The sequence below is a fragment of the Solanum verrucosum genome, unplaced genomic scaffold, assembly GCF_900185275.1.
Source record: "Solanum verrucosum unplaced genomic scaffold, falcon-dt-bn FXZP01000199.1, whole genome shotgun sequence".
NCBI lineage: Eukaryota > Viridiplantae > Streptophyta > Magnoliopsida > Solanales > Solanaceae > Solanum > Solanum verrucosum.
The window spans coordinates 2344806-2359867 of NW_026020049.1; the positions used below are offsets into that span (position 1 = coordinate 2344806).

Consider the following 15062-nt stretch of genomic DNA (forward strand, 5'->3'; position numbering starts at 1 on the left):
TTAAATCTAAAAAGCATGCTAATGTAACACACTTAGATGTAGCAGATTTTTTCGCACATCCTGAAGGAAAGATAGATCACTTGATTGGTGATGGTCTGTGGCCATGAAAGATTAACATTTTTTTTTTACTGATGGTAGTAATTATTAAATAAATCATGTAAAGATAGTTATTTACATGAGTACTAATTTTTAATTAGCATTGATTAGTTTAATCATATTTTTAGAGTTCATTATTGAATTGAGTTGAATTTGATTTTGGCTTAATCAAATGATAGTTTCTTTGTTTTGTTTACTTACGACAAAGAAAAAAAAATATAATAATAAGAAAGCTTCATTGATTTGTTTATACGGAGACTCTGATTGATATAAACCTTTTTGTTATTCTTTGCAGCTAAATTTTTATGTTTGTTGTTGTAACCTTATTCATCATGCTTATCTCAAGATCTTTGAATTGATTTTTTTTTAATATATATTGAAAAAAAAATTGGATGAATTTTTTAGTCAAACACTAAATTCTATTATGTGTTTATATTAAACTAGGTCTTAAATTGGTCTAGTGAATAAATATTACTATTACTATTAGTTTATATTCTAATAAGTTTTGTATATTTTCATTTTTTCCCTCTATTTTTGAATGATTGCTGAATTTGTTCAATAAATTGAGTGTATTGAGTATACCGAAAATAGTGTACTGAAAAGTTATTGAATATTTATTTAATTATTGTACATTAGTTAATGTGTTTCTCTTGTTCAATAATTGACCTTATTATTTTTTTCTTGAAAAGGACATTATTATTTTATTTTATTTGGACAAGATAGGGCCGTTCACATGAAAGAAAAAAATGAATCCTTTCTTATCTTCTTTCCCAAGAGATCTGGAATAAGAAACGAAAGGGCAATGCGGAATAGCTAGTCTAGAGCTAGAGAAAGATTTTGACTTTATCAATTAATATCCTACATCTTGCATTTGTAGTTCCTGGCTGTCTTCAAAGCGGGCCCAAACACGTCTCTTATTGAAATAGGAGAATTCGTGAACTAACCTGTTGAAAGGCCTGATATCTACTATTGCTTTTTTTTAAAAAAAATTACAGTCAAATTTTAAATATTTATTGCAAAATGTATGAGCAAACATAACTCCAACTCAACTTTAAATATCTCAAATAAATAGTATTAATGTTTTTTTGTTTTCATAGTCAAACGCCCAATACGTGTTGAATTGTCATTTTTTAGACCTACAAAATATTCAAGTTAATAATCTTCGACAGATCATGAATTTATCCCACCAAAGACTAAAAAATAAAGAATAAAAAGTGAAGTTTGGAAAACAAAGAACACAAATACACAATATGAAATTGCTCGTTTCTATTTCATGGATTTAGATCTTCCTTTTTCCTCTATTTAATACCGTATTTTTGTGTTTCTTAGCTTTTCTAATGCCCCTTTATGTACGTAGTTGGCCTCATATATTTATGAAAGAGTTCTCAATGCTTAATATAATTATTTCATCATATGGAAAAATACAAGTGCAAATAACAACAATTACATAACTCAGTTACTAATCAAGCATCCAACCACAATAAATCCGAGGCGCTACGCCAAGTTCAGCAGAACAAAGTTGAAATCCTACCGCCGCATATGACTGGTTTCTCTGGCTACTAATAAATATAACTACTTAACCAAGAAAAGTATAAACTGATAAGCTGATGGCAAGGAAATCCAAAATCCTTCAAAGAACCAAAAGGGGAATTAAGTTGACAAACAAGGGCCATTCCAGTGATTGCTTATGCCCATGCAGGCCTGCTCTCCCTTGCAATATCATTCTTGATAGATTTCTGAATCCTTTTCACTACAAAGAAATACTGCCAAAGGCACAACAGAAGGGGCTTAGTGAGCCATACAATAAATCCGACAATATTTTATTAATGCACAAAGTGTACTTTAGATTGAGAGTTCACCTGGAATGCTAGTATAAAAGGAATTAGCACTTTGCCCCTGTTGTTTGGATTTGGACCTTCAATTAGTTTCTGGTCAACCAAAATACCCTTGCTTCCACTTAAAACAGCATCTGTAATAGTTTGGACTAAATTGGGTATCCATGCAGTTCCACTTGGAAGAATCTGTAAACAATACAGACCAGTTTAAGCAGTTAGTACACAAAAATTTTTTGCCAAAGGATGACATATTAATAGAAACAAATTGAAGAATAACCCAAACCTTTTCGTCACTTTCATTCTTGTTACATCTGCCACTATTCTCAACCAAGACAACAGGAATTGAAGCAGCCTAACAGCAAAGACAGCAATATAGTTAAGAGAAAATTATCAAACAACGGTATTGCAAAATGCATCACAGAAGCAAACTTGTTATCGCTGGCCCAAGACTCCACATAAACTTGCAATCAAGATGGCAGTTCGCTAGGAAAACTGCTCTACCACTTCCATTCTCTTGCTTCACAAAGAAGAAGAAAACAGAAGCAAAAAATTACCTTTCACTATCAAAAAAGAAGCAAAAACAGAAGGGAAAGGTAGCATTTAACTTTCTTGAACTGAAGTTCAAGTAACGTTCACAAAAGTATAACATACATGATATATGGATATCAGAGAACCCTCCCCCCCCCTCTCTTTTTTATAAGTATCAGAGACCATTCAAAGTAAAGATTTCAATACGATCTTTCTATACCTTCCTGTATCCGCAGATGAACAGACTGTCTAACAAAGACAAGTCCTGGGACCAAATTAACTTTTGCTGGGAAAGGCTCTTCATTAGCTGATGCTTGATAAAGTACCAGCCATAACCTCCCTCCCCATGCATGTCATGCACATAAATAATGACATGTGCTAATGTTAAGAGTCGAAGGAAAAGGAGCCACAAATACCGCCTGACAACCGTGCGGGAAGAACAAAACCATGAACTAGAGCAAAAGATGCCATGTTGTAAGAATGTAAACTAAGCACGTTAAGGGATTTCAGGGAGAAGATCATGAACTAGACCAGAAGATGCCATGTTGTAGAATGTAAAATAAGCACGTTAGGAGAATTTCAAGGAAAAGAGATGGCTAATTGATCTCTGTTTTACAATCATCATAGGCAGGAAGACACTAGACATGGAAAGGAAGCAAGTGTGGAGACCGATGTGACTTCTTCCTAATAATGGTGATTGGTGACAGAAACAGTTCAGCTTTAAGTGAAGGACCTCTAGGGAGGCACTGCCATGTATGTCCAAGTGTCAAACTCAAGCATCTTTTAATAACATAGAATCTCCAACATTGAAAACATGATTCAGGAGAGTACAGCAAAAAAAAAAAAAGATCTATATTAACATTGTGCATAAGAATTTGATTCACGAGAAAGTGAATTGTACAAGATTGTGATCATCCTGAAATATAACTTGAGCAAGACAAGGAAGTACAATATTGTGACCAACCTGAATGTCTTGTTTCCTAATTCGAGCACCCATCCGGACGATTTTCAAAAGTGCCTCTGATCTTCGGGACGTGAATTCGTCATAAGTCAATCCATCAGGAGGGGAAAGCTGAGCATGAGTGAGAACTACAATTCCTCGGCGCCATATTTCCTTACCAAAACTATCAGTAATAGCCTTCACAATCTGCTTATCCAAGTTATCCACTCTATATGCATCCAGACGATCCACATATAGCAAAACATCAATTGTCTTGTTCAACAGGAACCTGTGTGAAGCCAATTACCAGAAGATCATTTATATATGAAAAAAATAAAGGGAAATAAAAAGACCAGATAGAAAAAACATTAAGGGGTCGTCTGGTTTGTGGGATAAAGGATAATAATCCTGGGATAAAATGCAGAATTACTTCATCCCGCATTTGGTAGAATTTTTATTCTGGGATTAGTTTTTATTTGTATACCACCTTCAAAGCGGGATAACAATCCCGGACAAACACCAGAATGACCAAGATGCCCTTTTCTAAGACTCTCTCTCAAAGTCCTTTACAAACTCTTAAGGTTAAAATAGGAAATAAAAAGTAATACCTTATACCATCTTATCTAGAGCAAAACCAAACACGCGTTTTATATTATACCCCACATATCCCATTTTTAGTCCAATGAACCAAACATCTACAGAAATAAGTATATCCACTAAATAATCTGTCATTCCCGTATTATAATCTCGGGACATTTCACCAACCAACCGACCACTAACAGGATTAACACAAGTATGTATTATCAGAATAGGCCTTACTTCTTTATGAGATCAAGAGCCTGGTCATTGACGTATCCTCCTTCAACTAGCCCTGGGGTGTCAATTATGTTTAGTGTAAACCCTGCTCGTGAACGCGAAACCATCACCGGTCTGGGAGTTTCTGACTGAACAATCAACAATTTTATTTTAGTATCCATAACAAGAACAAAGGCAATAAACCTTTCACTTCCTCAATTTAATGCTGCAGGCAATACATACCTGAAATGCACTAACAGCAACTGCTCTTTCCCCGATAATTGAGTTCACCGTTGATGATTTTCCAACACCACCTTTCCCCATTACTAGAATTGTCAGAGTACTGACATTCTACGACAAGTTAAATAAAGAGAGTTGCATTACATCAGACAATACATTATAGCAATAAACTTAACCATTTTACACAAATGCAGCACAAAACAAATGAATATCAACAGCAACGTTCAAAGCACTTTACTACTTTGGGGAAATAACAAATACTAACTACTCCACTCTTTACAGTTCAACTGAACTACAAACAAGAACCACCTTCATCGCTATTTATAAAGCGCTTTTCGTATTAAGACGTTCCAAAATGTTTGACATTGTTATGTAAATAACATTATTCTATGTGACTACCACAACTTTCAAAAATGTAATTTCCCTTACTTCCAATAGCAAATTTCAATGCAACAATTCTTATCAAACTAAACTTTTGTTTTATAACCGTGGTGTCCGAGTTCCGAAACAGAGACCTCATAGTTCCCACTTCATTGACCATTAGGCCACACCCTTGGGTGCACTAAACCTTTTTAACAACTAATTTAATATTTTCTCCACCATTAACACAATATACAAACTAAACCAGCTTGCCATAATAATTTCATAAACACCTTGCGAAGAAACAACAAACAGATAAGCAAGCCTTATGTTTGGATTCACTTTGAAATATCGTACAATATCTTCCTATGACGTCCCAGTCAAAGGAGTATACTATATTGTTCCAAAAGATTATTTTGTGTAAGGTTGGTTAAATGGGGCAATAAGGAGTTAGACAAGTATCTAAAGACTGAATGCCGTATGGACTCTGGATAAGAAGAATGTCAGACCACAGGGTGAGAGAAACTTATAAGCAAGCACTAGTGTCTGGTCTCAAAAGGAGAACCTGATCAGCAAAAGAAATCAGTTATCAATGCCTACGCTGACGATTCCAATTTGAATGTAGAACATTTAAGGAACACCATTATATAAATTGAACCAAAAGAGAGCAACAAACAATTCAATTCGAATCAGAATGCGATGTAAGGAGAATTGGTTTAAAGAGAGATGCACACCTCCTGCTTCAGTTTTCCCAGTAATTCAAGCAACTTTGATTGAGTGGCAGCTGGAAACTGCTGTATTCCGGCCCATTCTCTAATTATTTGAGATGCCATGGATAGCTAAGAGGTAAAACAACTCCAGGTTAGAACTAAAACCACAGGGAAATTAGAGTCCAAAAAGATAGAAAACCTCAGTACTGATCTAACCCTGAACCAATACAGTAAAAATTCGCAATGAAGTATCGAAAAACATTAGGGTTTTGCTTCAGTAAACAACCCAATTTCAAAAATACAATATGAATCAGAGAAATTACGACGATAATCAACATAAACCATATATCTTGGTCTCAAAGAAAAGAATTTTCATGGATAGCGTGTACACCAACCAGTAAAGCGTTAAAGTGTGATGAAGAAAGAAGGAGAATAAAGCATAGAATGGGGAGAAAACTCACCAATTGGGTAGAGAAATGCAGTCAATTAGTAGGATGGAGGAGCTATTAGCTGAGGAGGAAGAGAAAAGGGTTTAAGCTGGGAAAATCCTGGACGGCCTTATCGCCTTCGTATTTTGGTCCCTCTCTCTCTCTCTCTCTCCTCCCCTTTTTTGGTTGTTGGAGGCAACTATGGTTTTTTTTATACAACTTCAATTTCAATCTCTATATGTTTATGTACAATTAATTTACTTCTTTAGTATCTATATTTATATGTTGAACCCTGAGGGGTAGCTCAGCTGGTAAAGGCTTGGGACAAAGTCCTTCAGGTCGCCGGTTCGAGCCCCAGCAGGGCCACTGGAGGCATTACAAACCGGCCGCGTCTCCAGGGCCCCGTGGAACTAACCGTGGTGGACCCGCCTTGAAACAGCGGGACCCGGTGGGTACAGCTAGTCGGGTTCGCAAAGCGACGCCCGGAAACCACGGTAAAAAAAAAAAAAAATTTATATTTATATGTTGTAAAACTCTTAAAAAATAAATTTTCATTTTGTCAAAATTATTAGTATTTGATTATTTTATTAATATTTAAAATTTTAAAATAAAATAAAAACTCTTTTATTGATTTGAACTATATAAACTACACAAATTGGATTTATTAAGCAAAATATTTAGTAAATTTCACACAAATTTCATAGTGCTAAGAGTTAATTACATCATATCCCTACTCTTTTTCAAATTACAAAAATTCCTTAAATTTGGTGGAATTTGGGACATCCCAAAACGTCCCGATATATCGCATTTTGATTTTGGATACATCACTCAACATCCCAATACATAGCATAAAGTGATGTATCCGACGGATACATCGCATAAAGTAACGTCCTGATACATCGCGTAAAGTAATGTCCCATTACGTTGAGTACGTCCCGATACATCGTAAAATGATGTATCCGATCGATAGATCGTGTAAAATAGGGATTTTTTTATATTTTTTTCAAATAGAAGGGAATTTTAAAGAATATAGTAGAATAAGTTGTGTATTTATGTAATTTTTACAAATATGTAATATATTTATCCTAATTGGACCCAGAACTCAAACTATTTACCTGATTGTCCCCTCTTGTTCTATTCACTGACTGCCGATACCATCGGAGTATATATACACTAATGGTATCTATATACTTTAATAGTATCAAACAGTCTTTTTTACTTAAACAATGTTTCTTCTTCTTTGATGTCAGAATATATATATATATTTTAATGATATCAAAGATTAACTGAATAGTGTTTTCACCAAAACACATCTTTAATATCATCAGAGTATATATATACTTTGATAACCGCGTATAAATAATTTCCCTTTTTTTAGTAGAAGTGTTATTTGGATTAAGATTTAGCTTGTGTAATTTATTTTTTCATAATATTTGACATAACTGTGAAATAATAATTCCAGACATCCAATACATTTATTGTACATAGTTTCCCAACTCTTAATTCATTTTCTTGCTGAAGAAGCATACAATTAGATTTAAATTAATCGGAATCCCAATTCTAACATAAATAAAAATATAGATTACACCGTAACAGTTGTATAACTATAAAAAAGTTAATAAGATCTTTAAGCAAAATATTCATATAATTAGATTTAAATTAATCGAAATCCCAATTCTAACATAAATAAAAATATAGATTATATCGTAACATTTGTATAGCTAATTTTTTTGTCACGATCCGAGTCTACACCCTAGACGTGGCTGGCACTCAAGAACTATTGTTGGTCCCCAAGCGAACCTTCATCCTGGCTGACTACAAGCGGAAGACTAAATTAAGCATGCAAAAGCTTAAAACTGAATAAAATTCAATAAACTCAACTTTTCAAAACCTTAACTCAAATGAACAACTTAGAATAAAATAATATATTCAACTCCCCATAAAATAGACACCTTAAGTCTTTAAAACATTTAATAAAATAAATGAATAATACAGACTTCTCAACAATACTCACTATCTATGAAGCCTCTAACTGATAAAGATGGAAGTCGGGACAAAACCCACGACATCCTGACTAAACTGAAAAGTAAATGAAATCCTCCGGAAACAAGGAGGCTCACCATAGCTAACTCGAACTCCCGGATGTATCAACGAATCTCATGTTGATGATCATGAGTACATGTGTCTGCATCATGAGAAGATGCAGGCCAAATTGCTCAGTACGTGGAATGTACGAGCATGTAAGGGGAATTTTAAGCATAACATAAGCTTGAAAGAATCTGAAAGAAACTGAAGAACTTATCTAGCTCAACTCAACTCAACTAAACTCAACTCAACATAACTTAACTCATTCCAATATAAAGCAATTTAAAACAAGTGCAATATAAAGAAAAAGGAAAACTGTTTAAAACATGATGTTAACTCATAATCATAATATCATAAAAGACATACCATGCTCCCTTTCAAAGTCTACTTGTGTAATGCATGAATGAAGTCTCATACCCACATTCATACTAAGCGGAACCCCTTTGAGGAACCATGCAAATACTGTTGTGGGAGTTTTTCTAACCGACAACCATCACATAAGAGCTATTATGATGATACAACGATCTTCTGCACGCTGCCAACGCATCCTACACCCGGCCAAAGGTATAGGACCTAAATTACTAAGTGGATCCATTAGTCTATGCGAAAAGGATTCATCTAAAAAGTATGACCTTTTTCTACCCATGATGACTACATGGTTTAAGGGGGCTGATAGTTGTATGAACTCTTCCCCATCTGTGCTCAATACTACTCCCAAAAATATTACATTATATTAGCTCTTTATGTTTAAAAACGTACTTCTTCTGTGATTTGAGATTAGTATTCAAAAACTTAGCTCAAAGGCTATCTTGAAAATCAAAGTTTCCCCTCTTGCTTTATTTAGAAAACGATTAGCCTTTTCTAAAAACTAGCCCGAAGGCTCTTTGGAAATCTCAGTTTCCATTCTTATTTAAATGTGAAAACATTTTAAATCTCTTTGGGAATACTTAGTCCCCATATACTTTTTGAAGAAAAGAACTTCAACTTTACCCTTTACGGAACTCAAAACTTAAGTCTTAAAACAAAGTTAAAACATTTGTAAAAGACTTCTTAAAATATGGTTCATGCCGAATCATGGACATGAACGACTCAATGCAAGGTTTTCAATAACCATAGATAGAACTCAAATACTTGGAACTCAAGAACTTCAATGATACTACTCATTTCAAGAATGCTCAACTTAGAGTTCATGCGGAATTATGAGTTTGAACTACTCAACTCAATGACTCAAAGATACTTCTCATCTCAAGACTGGTCGACTTATAATATTCATGCGGAATTATGAGCATAAAATATTCAACTCAAGAACTCAAAGATACTTCTCAAAAGGGATTAGGAACTCAACAGTTAAAGGCTTAGAACTTGAAGATACCATTTTTTTTAGAGATGCTCAACTTACGAAGTTCATGCGAAATTATGGGCATGAAACAACTCGACTTGATGGTCTACATAACTATATGGAACTCATGTATACGACTCTTCTTATTCTCTGACTTACTTCCTCAAAACTTAGTTCAAATTGATAGTTGATCTCAAAGGATTCACAATTAAACTCAAAGGCTTTCTTGAACTCTACTCTTAACTCTCTCTTGAATGTGAATAATGAATTCAAGAGTTATGGTTCATGATAAGAAAGATCTCATGATGACAAGGTAGACTCATGAATACATTATTCTCACTCTCATATTCACTTGCTCGAGTCTTGAAACAAGTTATTAGAATTTGTAGAAGACTCATCAAAAAGGACTTAAAGGACTTTCTTAGAATGTTCGAAAGAATCCTCAAAAACTTAACTCTTAACTCTACCTTGAACTTGAATTATGGATTCAAGGTTGTGATTTGTGATAGGAAAGATCTCATGATGTTTAGGATTGATTTTACATAGCTAAACATGAGAAAAGATAAAAAAATTCACTGCTTGGAAGTTAGTTCGCAACACGAAGACGCATTAAAATAATTGGTCGCGAAATAACTTTTGAGGCAGAGAGGTCCGTGACTTCTCCGCGACACGAGGACAACTTTATGAAATGGGAGGTAAGTCCGCGACGCGGAGCCACGTGCCAGATTTGCCCGACTTTTCTCTTCTTTGTTTTCTAACCCCAAATCGCCTAAATTCGATTCTTTTGCTCAACTTTTCTTTAGATTCATATAACCATCACATGTACACAAGAATCTAACTCAAAACTACTCTATAAATTGAAACAATTATCTCAAAAACTCCTAAATCTCAGCCCAATTCAAGAATGAAAGCAAATTCAAGAACACATATCAATAACATCAGACTTTCAACTTTTTAGAACGACCTTAACGCTGAAATTTACATGCATTGGCGTGTGGGTGAACAAACTCAACACTATGGAAGCTTGCATACCTGAAAGAACCATTTTTTTTTTGGGTAATTAGAAAATTTATTAATCACCAAAAGAGTAGTTACAAAGCTAAGCCAGCAACACTCTACTGGCTATCTCACTAAAGCAGTAACCGAAACAACATCATATTCTAAAAACTAGATTTATCGAGAAAGAGTCTGGCTGCTATATTAGCTCTAACACAACATACACATGCTATTCTTTTGGCTATATTCTCCATTGTGGTCTCATGCTTCTAAAAAATTCTTGTATTCCTCTGCTTCCATAGTGCATATATGTACTCTACATAAATCAGTCTCAGGGCCTGTGCTCGGGGATTTTTCCCTTTAGTCTTTACTATGATCCATTGTTGACTGACAATAACATTGTTGTTGGAGTTTTTATTTATCCATTGGAGCAACCTCCTCCACAGCATGCGAGCAAATATACAATCATAGAACAAATGATCTCGTGTTTCTTCTTCTTGATTGCACATAACACATACAGGTTCCACTTGCATTTTCCATTTCAGCATTCTATCTTTTGTGAGGAGCTTCTTTTAAGCCTGCAGCCATAGTGTAAAGATTGTCTTTGGCCTTGCTGAGTTACAACAAATAAGATTTCTCCATTCAACCTTTGAAAAATTGCCAAGCATTTGTTTATAAGCTTGTCTAATCATAATTTCCTTCCCCACAGCTTCATTATGTAGTATATGCAACATCTCTTTTGTCCCCAGAATCTTTCTGACCATCCAACAAGCTTGAGCAGGAACTCTGACCTCTTCCATACTTTGGCCTTTGATATAGTAACTGTGGATTCATTTTATCCATAACCTATCTTGCTTTTGTTCTATATCCCAACACATTTTTAATATGGCTACTTTGTTCCAAACTTTTAAATTCACCAAGTTAAGCCTTCCAGCAAACTTTGGTGTACACACCTTGTCCCATGAAATAAATGCTCTCTTTGTGATCATATTTGCTCCTGACCATATATAACTTCTACAATAAGCTTGGATTATTTTCATTACCTTTGCTAGTAGTACAAATATTTGAGCCCAATATGCTTGAACTCCAAAAATCATTGTCCTAACTATTGTACTCTCCCTGCATAAGATAATTTCTTTGTTGTCCAGGAGGAGATTTTTGCCACAATTCTATCAATCAAAGGTTGCCATTGAACAATGATGAGTTTCTTGGTGGCCAAAGGAACCCCTAGGTATCTAAAAGGCAGTTCACCAAAACTATAACCCAAGTCCTGTTGAATTTGATTCTGAACCATACCTGAGACCCCTCCAAAATACATAGCACTTTTTGATAGATTAGCTTGCAATCCTGAGGCTGTTGTGAACACATTAAATTTCTCCTGCAACATGTGAACAGAATCTGAATCTCCTTTTGCAAACATCAGTAGATCATCTGCAAAACTTAGGTGAGTAATCTTGAGTCTGCTGCACTTTGGATGATATTTGAATTGCTTGTGATTTGCCAAGTCATTTAAATTTCTGCTCAAATACTCCATGACTATAGCAAACAAAAATGGAGACATATGATCTCCTTGCCTTAATCCTCTAGCTGCCTCAAAGGGTTTGGTCAGTTCTCCATTGATTAAAATTGAGTAAGAAACAGTGGCTACACATTGCATTACCCAATCTATAAATCTTTGAGAAAATCCCAATCCTGCATTACTTGTTCTAAGTACCGCCAGTCTACAGTATCATATGTTTTTTGAATATCCACCTTTATCATGCATCTAGGTGAAACATTTTTCCTATTGTATGCATGTACTAGTTCATGAGCAAGAATGATGTTGTCTACCCCTTTCCTCCCTGGAATGAAACCAGCCTGAGTTTCTGAAATCACACTTGCTATCACCTTCTGAATTCGATTAGCCAACACCTTTGCTATGAGTTTATATAAGACAGTACAACAAGCTATGTGTCTATATTCTCTAATGCTTGATGGATTTGGTACCTTAGGCAGCAAAGTAACAGATGTACAATTAACAGCTTTGTACAGTTTGCCAGTCTTGAAAAACTCCCTTACTGCTTCATTGATGTCATGCTTGATTATTGGCCATGCCTTCTTATAAAAAACAACATTGTATCCATCTACACCTGGAGCCTTATCATCACCTATTGAGCACAATTCATTATAAATTTCCTTCTCAGTTACCTCTTCACATAAAGTCAGTTGTTGAGTGTGATTCAAAGCTGGTCATTTCTTCATGATGGCCCTACTCACAGTAGTAATATTTGTCATTGCAGTTCCCATTAGAGATTGGTAAAATGTGATGATCTCTTTTTGAATTTCATCAGATTACACAATTTTTGCACCAGCTACAGTTGTGAGTTCAACAATCTGCTTCCTATGTCTCTTTTCCTTAATCATTGCTATGAAGTATTTATTGTTTGAGTCCCCCAATTTAATCCACATTGCCCTGGATTTTTGTTGGTTAATGCTCTATTCAATATTTGTCCACTTTTCTAACTGAATTAACAAATCTTTCTCTTCCAATGCCAAGCTATCAGTATACTTTATGGAAAGGTTTCACTGTACAATCTTTAAAGTATTCCTGATGTGTTGTATCCTCTCAGTAGCACCTCTGTAATTATTATCATTCAGCTCTTTGAGACGGGGCTTCAATTCCTTTCATCTTCTTGCAGCACTTGAAGGAAAATTTTGAGAGATGAACCCTAGCCTTAGCGTTTTCTTGAATTTCTCGTAGCACTTGAAGGAAAATTTTGAGAGATGAACTCTAGCCTTAGCGTTTTCTTGAATTTCTTGAGCGTAGAATCTTTGGAGTGAATGAGAGGGTTTAGATTTAAGAAACTGATTTTCTACACGTTTAGGGCAATTTAGATAACCTCTTAAGATTTTTTAGGACTAAAATACCCCTAAAGAAATAATTAAAACGAGCTGGGAGTCGGAAAGATCTTTCACCAGGCAGTGAGGTCCGTGTTGGCTCCGCGTCGCGGAGCTGCTGCCAGGTTTGCGCGACGTTAGTAAATCCGTCATAACTTTTTACTCAGAGCTCGGAATTGAGCAAACTCGGTGGCGTTGGAAAGAGGACTCAAAGGGCTTTCCTAAGGTATCTGGTAGCATACCTAAATCATCCTGATCTAGGAGTTATGCTCGTTTGAAGTCGACCCAAAACTCATACTTAGCTTAACTTGCAAAATTTCAGATTTTGTTATTTCCAATTCGATTCTTTTTGGAACTCAAGGTGCTACGTCTAGTGACCTTAACACTCAAAAAATTTAAATTCCTTGCAAAAATCTCACTCACTACGAAGAACGGTTCGAGTCTTAGCTCAAAAAATTTTCGGGGTTTTACAATTTTTTTAATAAGATACTTGATCAAAATATTTTTAAATTTAGAAAGGTAATAGAGTATTTAGAGGGTGTTTGAATTGACTTAAAAGTTGATCAAATATACTTTTAAGTCAGTTTTTTTACTTTTGAAAATGTTTGGCAAATATAAAAAAATAACTTCAAATAATAATAAAAAAATAACTTAAGAAGTGTTTGGTAAGGTCAAAAATGACTTAAAATGATCAAAAATAAAAAAAGTAGGTTTCCCCATACTTTTTATTTTTTTACTTAAAAGTCATATAGTCATTTCAGTTTAACTTTTTATTTTTGACTTAAAAGCTACTTTTTTAAGCCAGTCTAAACAGACTCTTAGTAGGCGTTTTGTCATGAGATACTATATCATGATATGGAATCGTGAGATGAAATCAGCGTTTGAACATGCAATTTCACGTTGACTCCATTTCATGATTTCATATCATGAGATGAAATTTCATATTCTCCAGAAACCATAAAATGAGAATTCCATATCATGATTTGAGATTTTTAAATACAAAAAGTGACCCACAAGTTTATATTTTGTTAAAACAACCCCACATTTATATCTACTAACAATTTATTTCATATGTAAATAAAATTTATAATCACATCATTACTTTTTTAAATTTATTATTCTCACCAACATAAAATTTATTATTACTTTAAATTTAGTGAATATAAATGATAAAGTAGAATTGATTTAGTGAATATAAATAAGAAAGGAGGGAGTATTACTTTTTTTATTTTTCATAATAAAAAAAAAACATCTCTTTCGGCTACATATGAAAATGTTTAAAGCAATTTAATATGAAAAAAATAAAATTGGTGATGTATGTTTGATAATCACTAATTCCAATATGTTTGATTTTAGCACGAAATTAATGCACTGAAAATGTGTAATTGCACACAAGTGAAACAAGGCATGAACCATTATGATATTGACACACAAGTGAAAATTGTCATAGCTTGTACATTGTTATATAATTATTTGTGAGAATACCAAAGGAGTGATGAAATATTTATGGTCTATGAGCATGAAAATATAGTTGCGAATGATATTGACCAACAAATGACTCAAAGTAACAATGTTGGTTCATCTTCTCGGTCATATGATCGAGAAATACAAGTTCAACGTGAGGAGATAGTTTGTACTATGTGGAGAATTATATTAAAGACTATTACACTACAATTTATGTTCAATTTTTTTATTGAATTAAAGTTAGATGGAACCGTTACTTAAGTGGAAAATAAATAACTTTGTAATAATTTATAACAACTATCACATATAATAAACATAAAGATCGTATTAGTATGTTATAACTATAGTTTGCATAATTGCGCTCTATAT

General features: G+C 34.2%; 1 protein-coding gene across 1 annotated transcript; it reads right to left on the reverse strand.

The window, feature by feature from the left end:
• Nucleotides 1-1495: 1495 nt before the first annotated feature.
• LOC125823078 (translocase of chloroplast 34, chloroplastic-like) lies at nucleotides 1496-6078 on the reverse strand. The gene is made up of 8 exons (XM_049502493.1): nucleotides 5966-6078; nucleotides 5529-5633; nucleotides 4438-4545; nucleotides 4219-4343; nucleotides 3424-3688; nucleotides 2215-2283; nucleotides 1956-2117; nucleotides 1496-1859 (listed from the first exon to the last, which is right to left on the reverse strand). Exons 2-8 carry the CDS (start codon nucleotides 5625-5627, stop codon nucleotides 1782-1784), a joined length of 906 nt encoding a protein of 301 aa, XP_049358450.1. The 5' UTR covers nucleotides 5628-5633; nucleotides 5966-6078; the 3' UTR covers nucleotides 1496-1781.
• Nucleotides 6079-15062: the final 8984 nt, after the last annotated feature.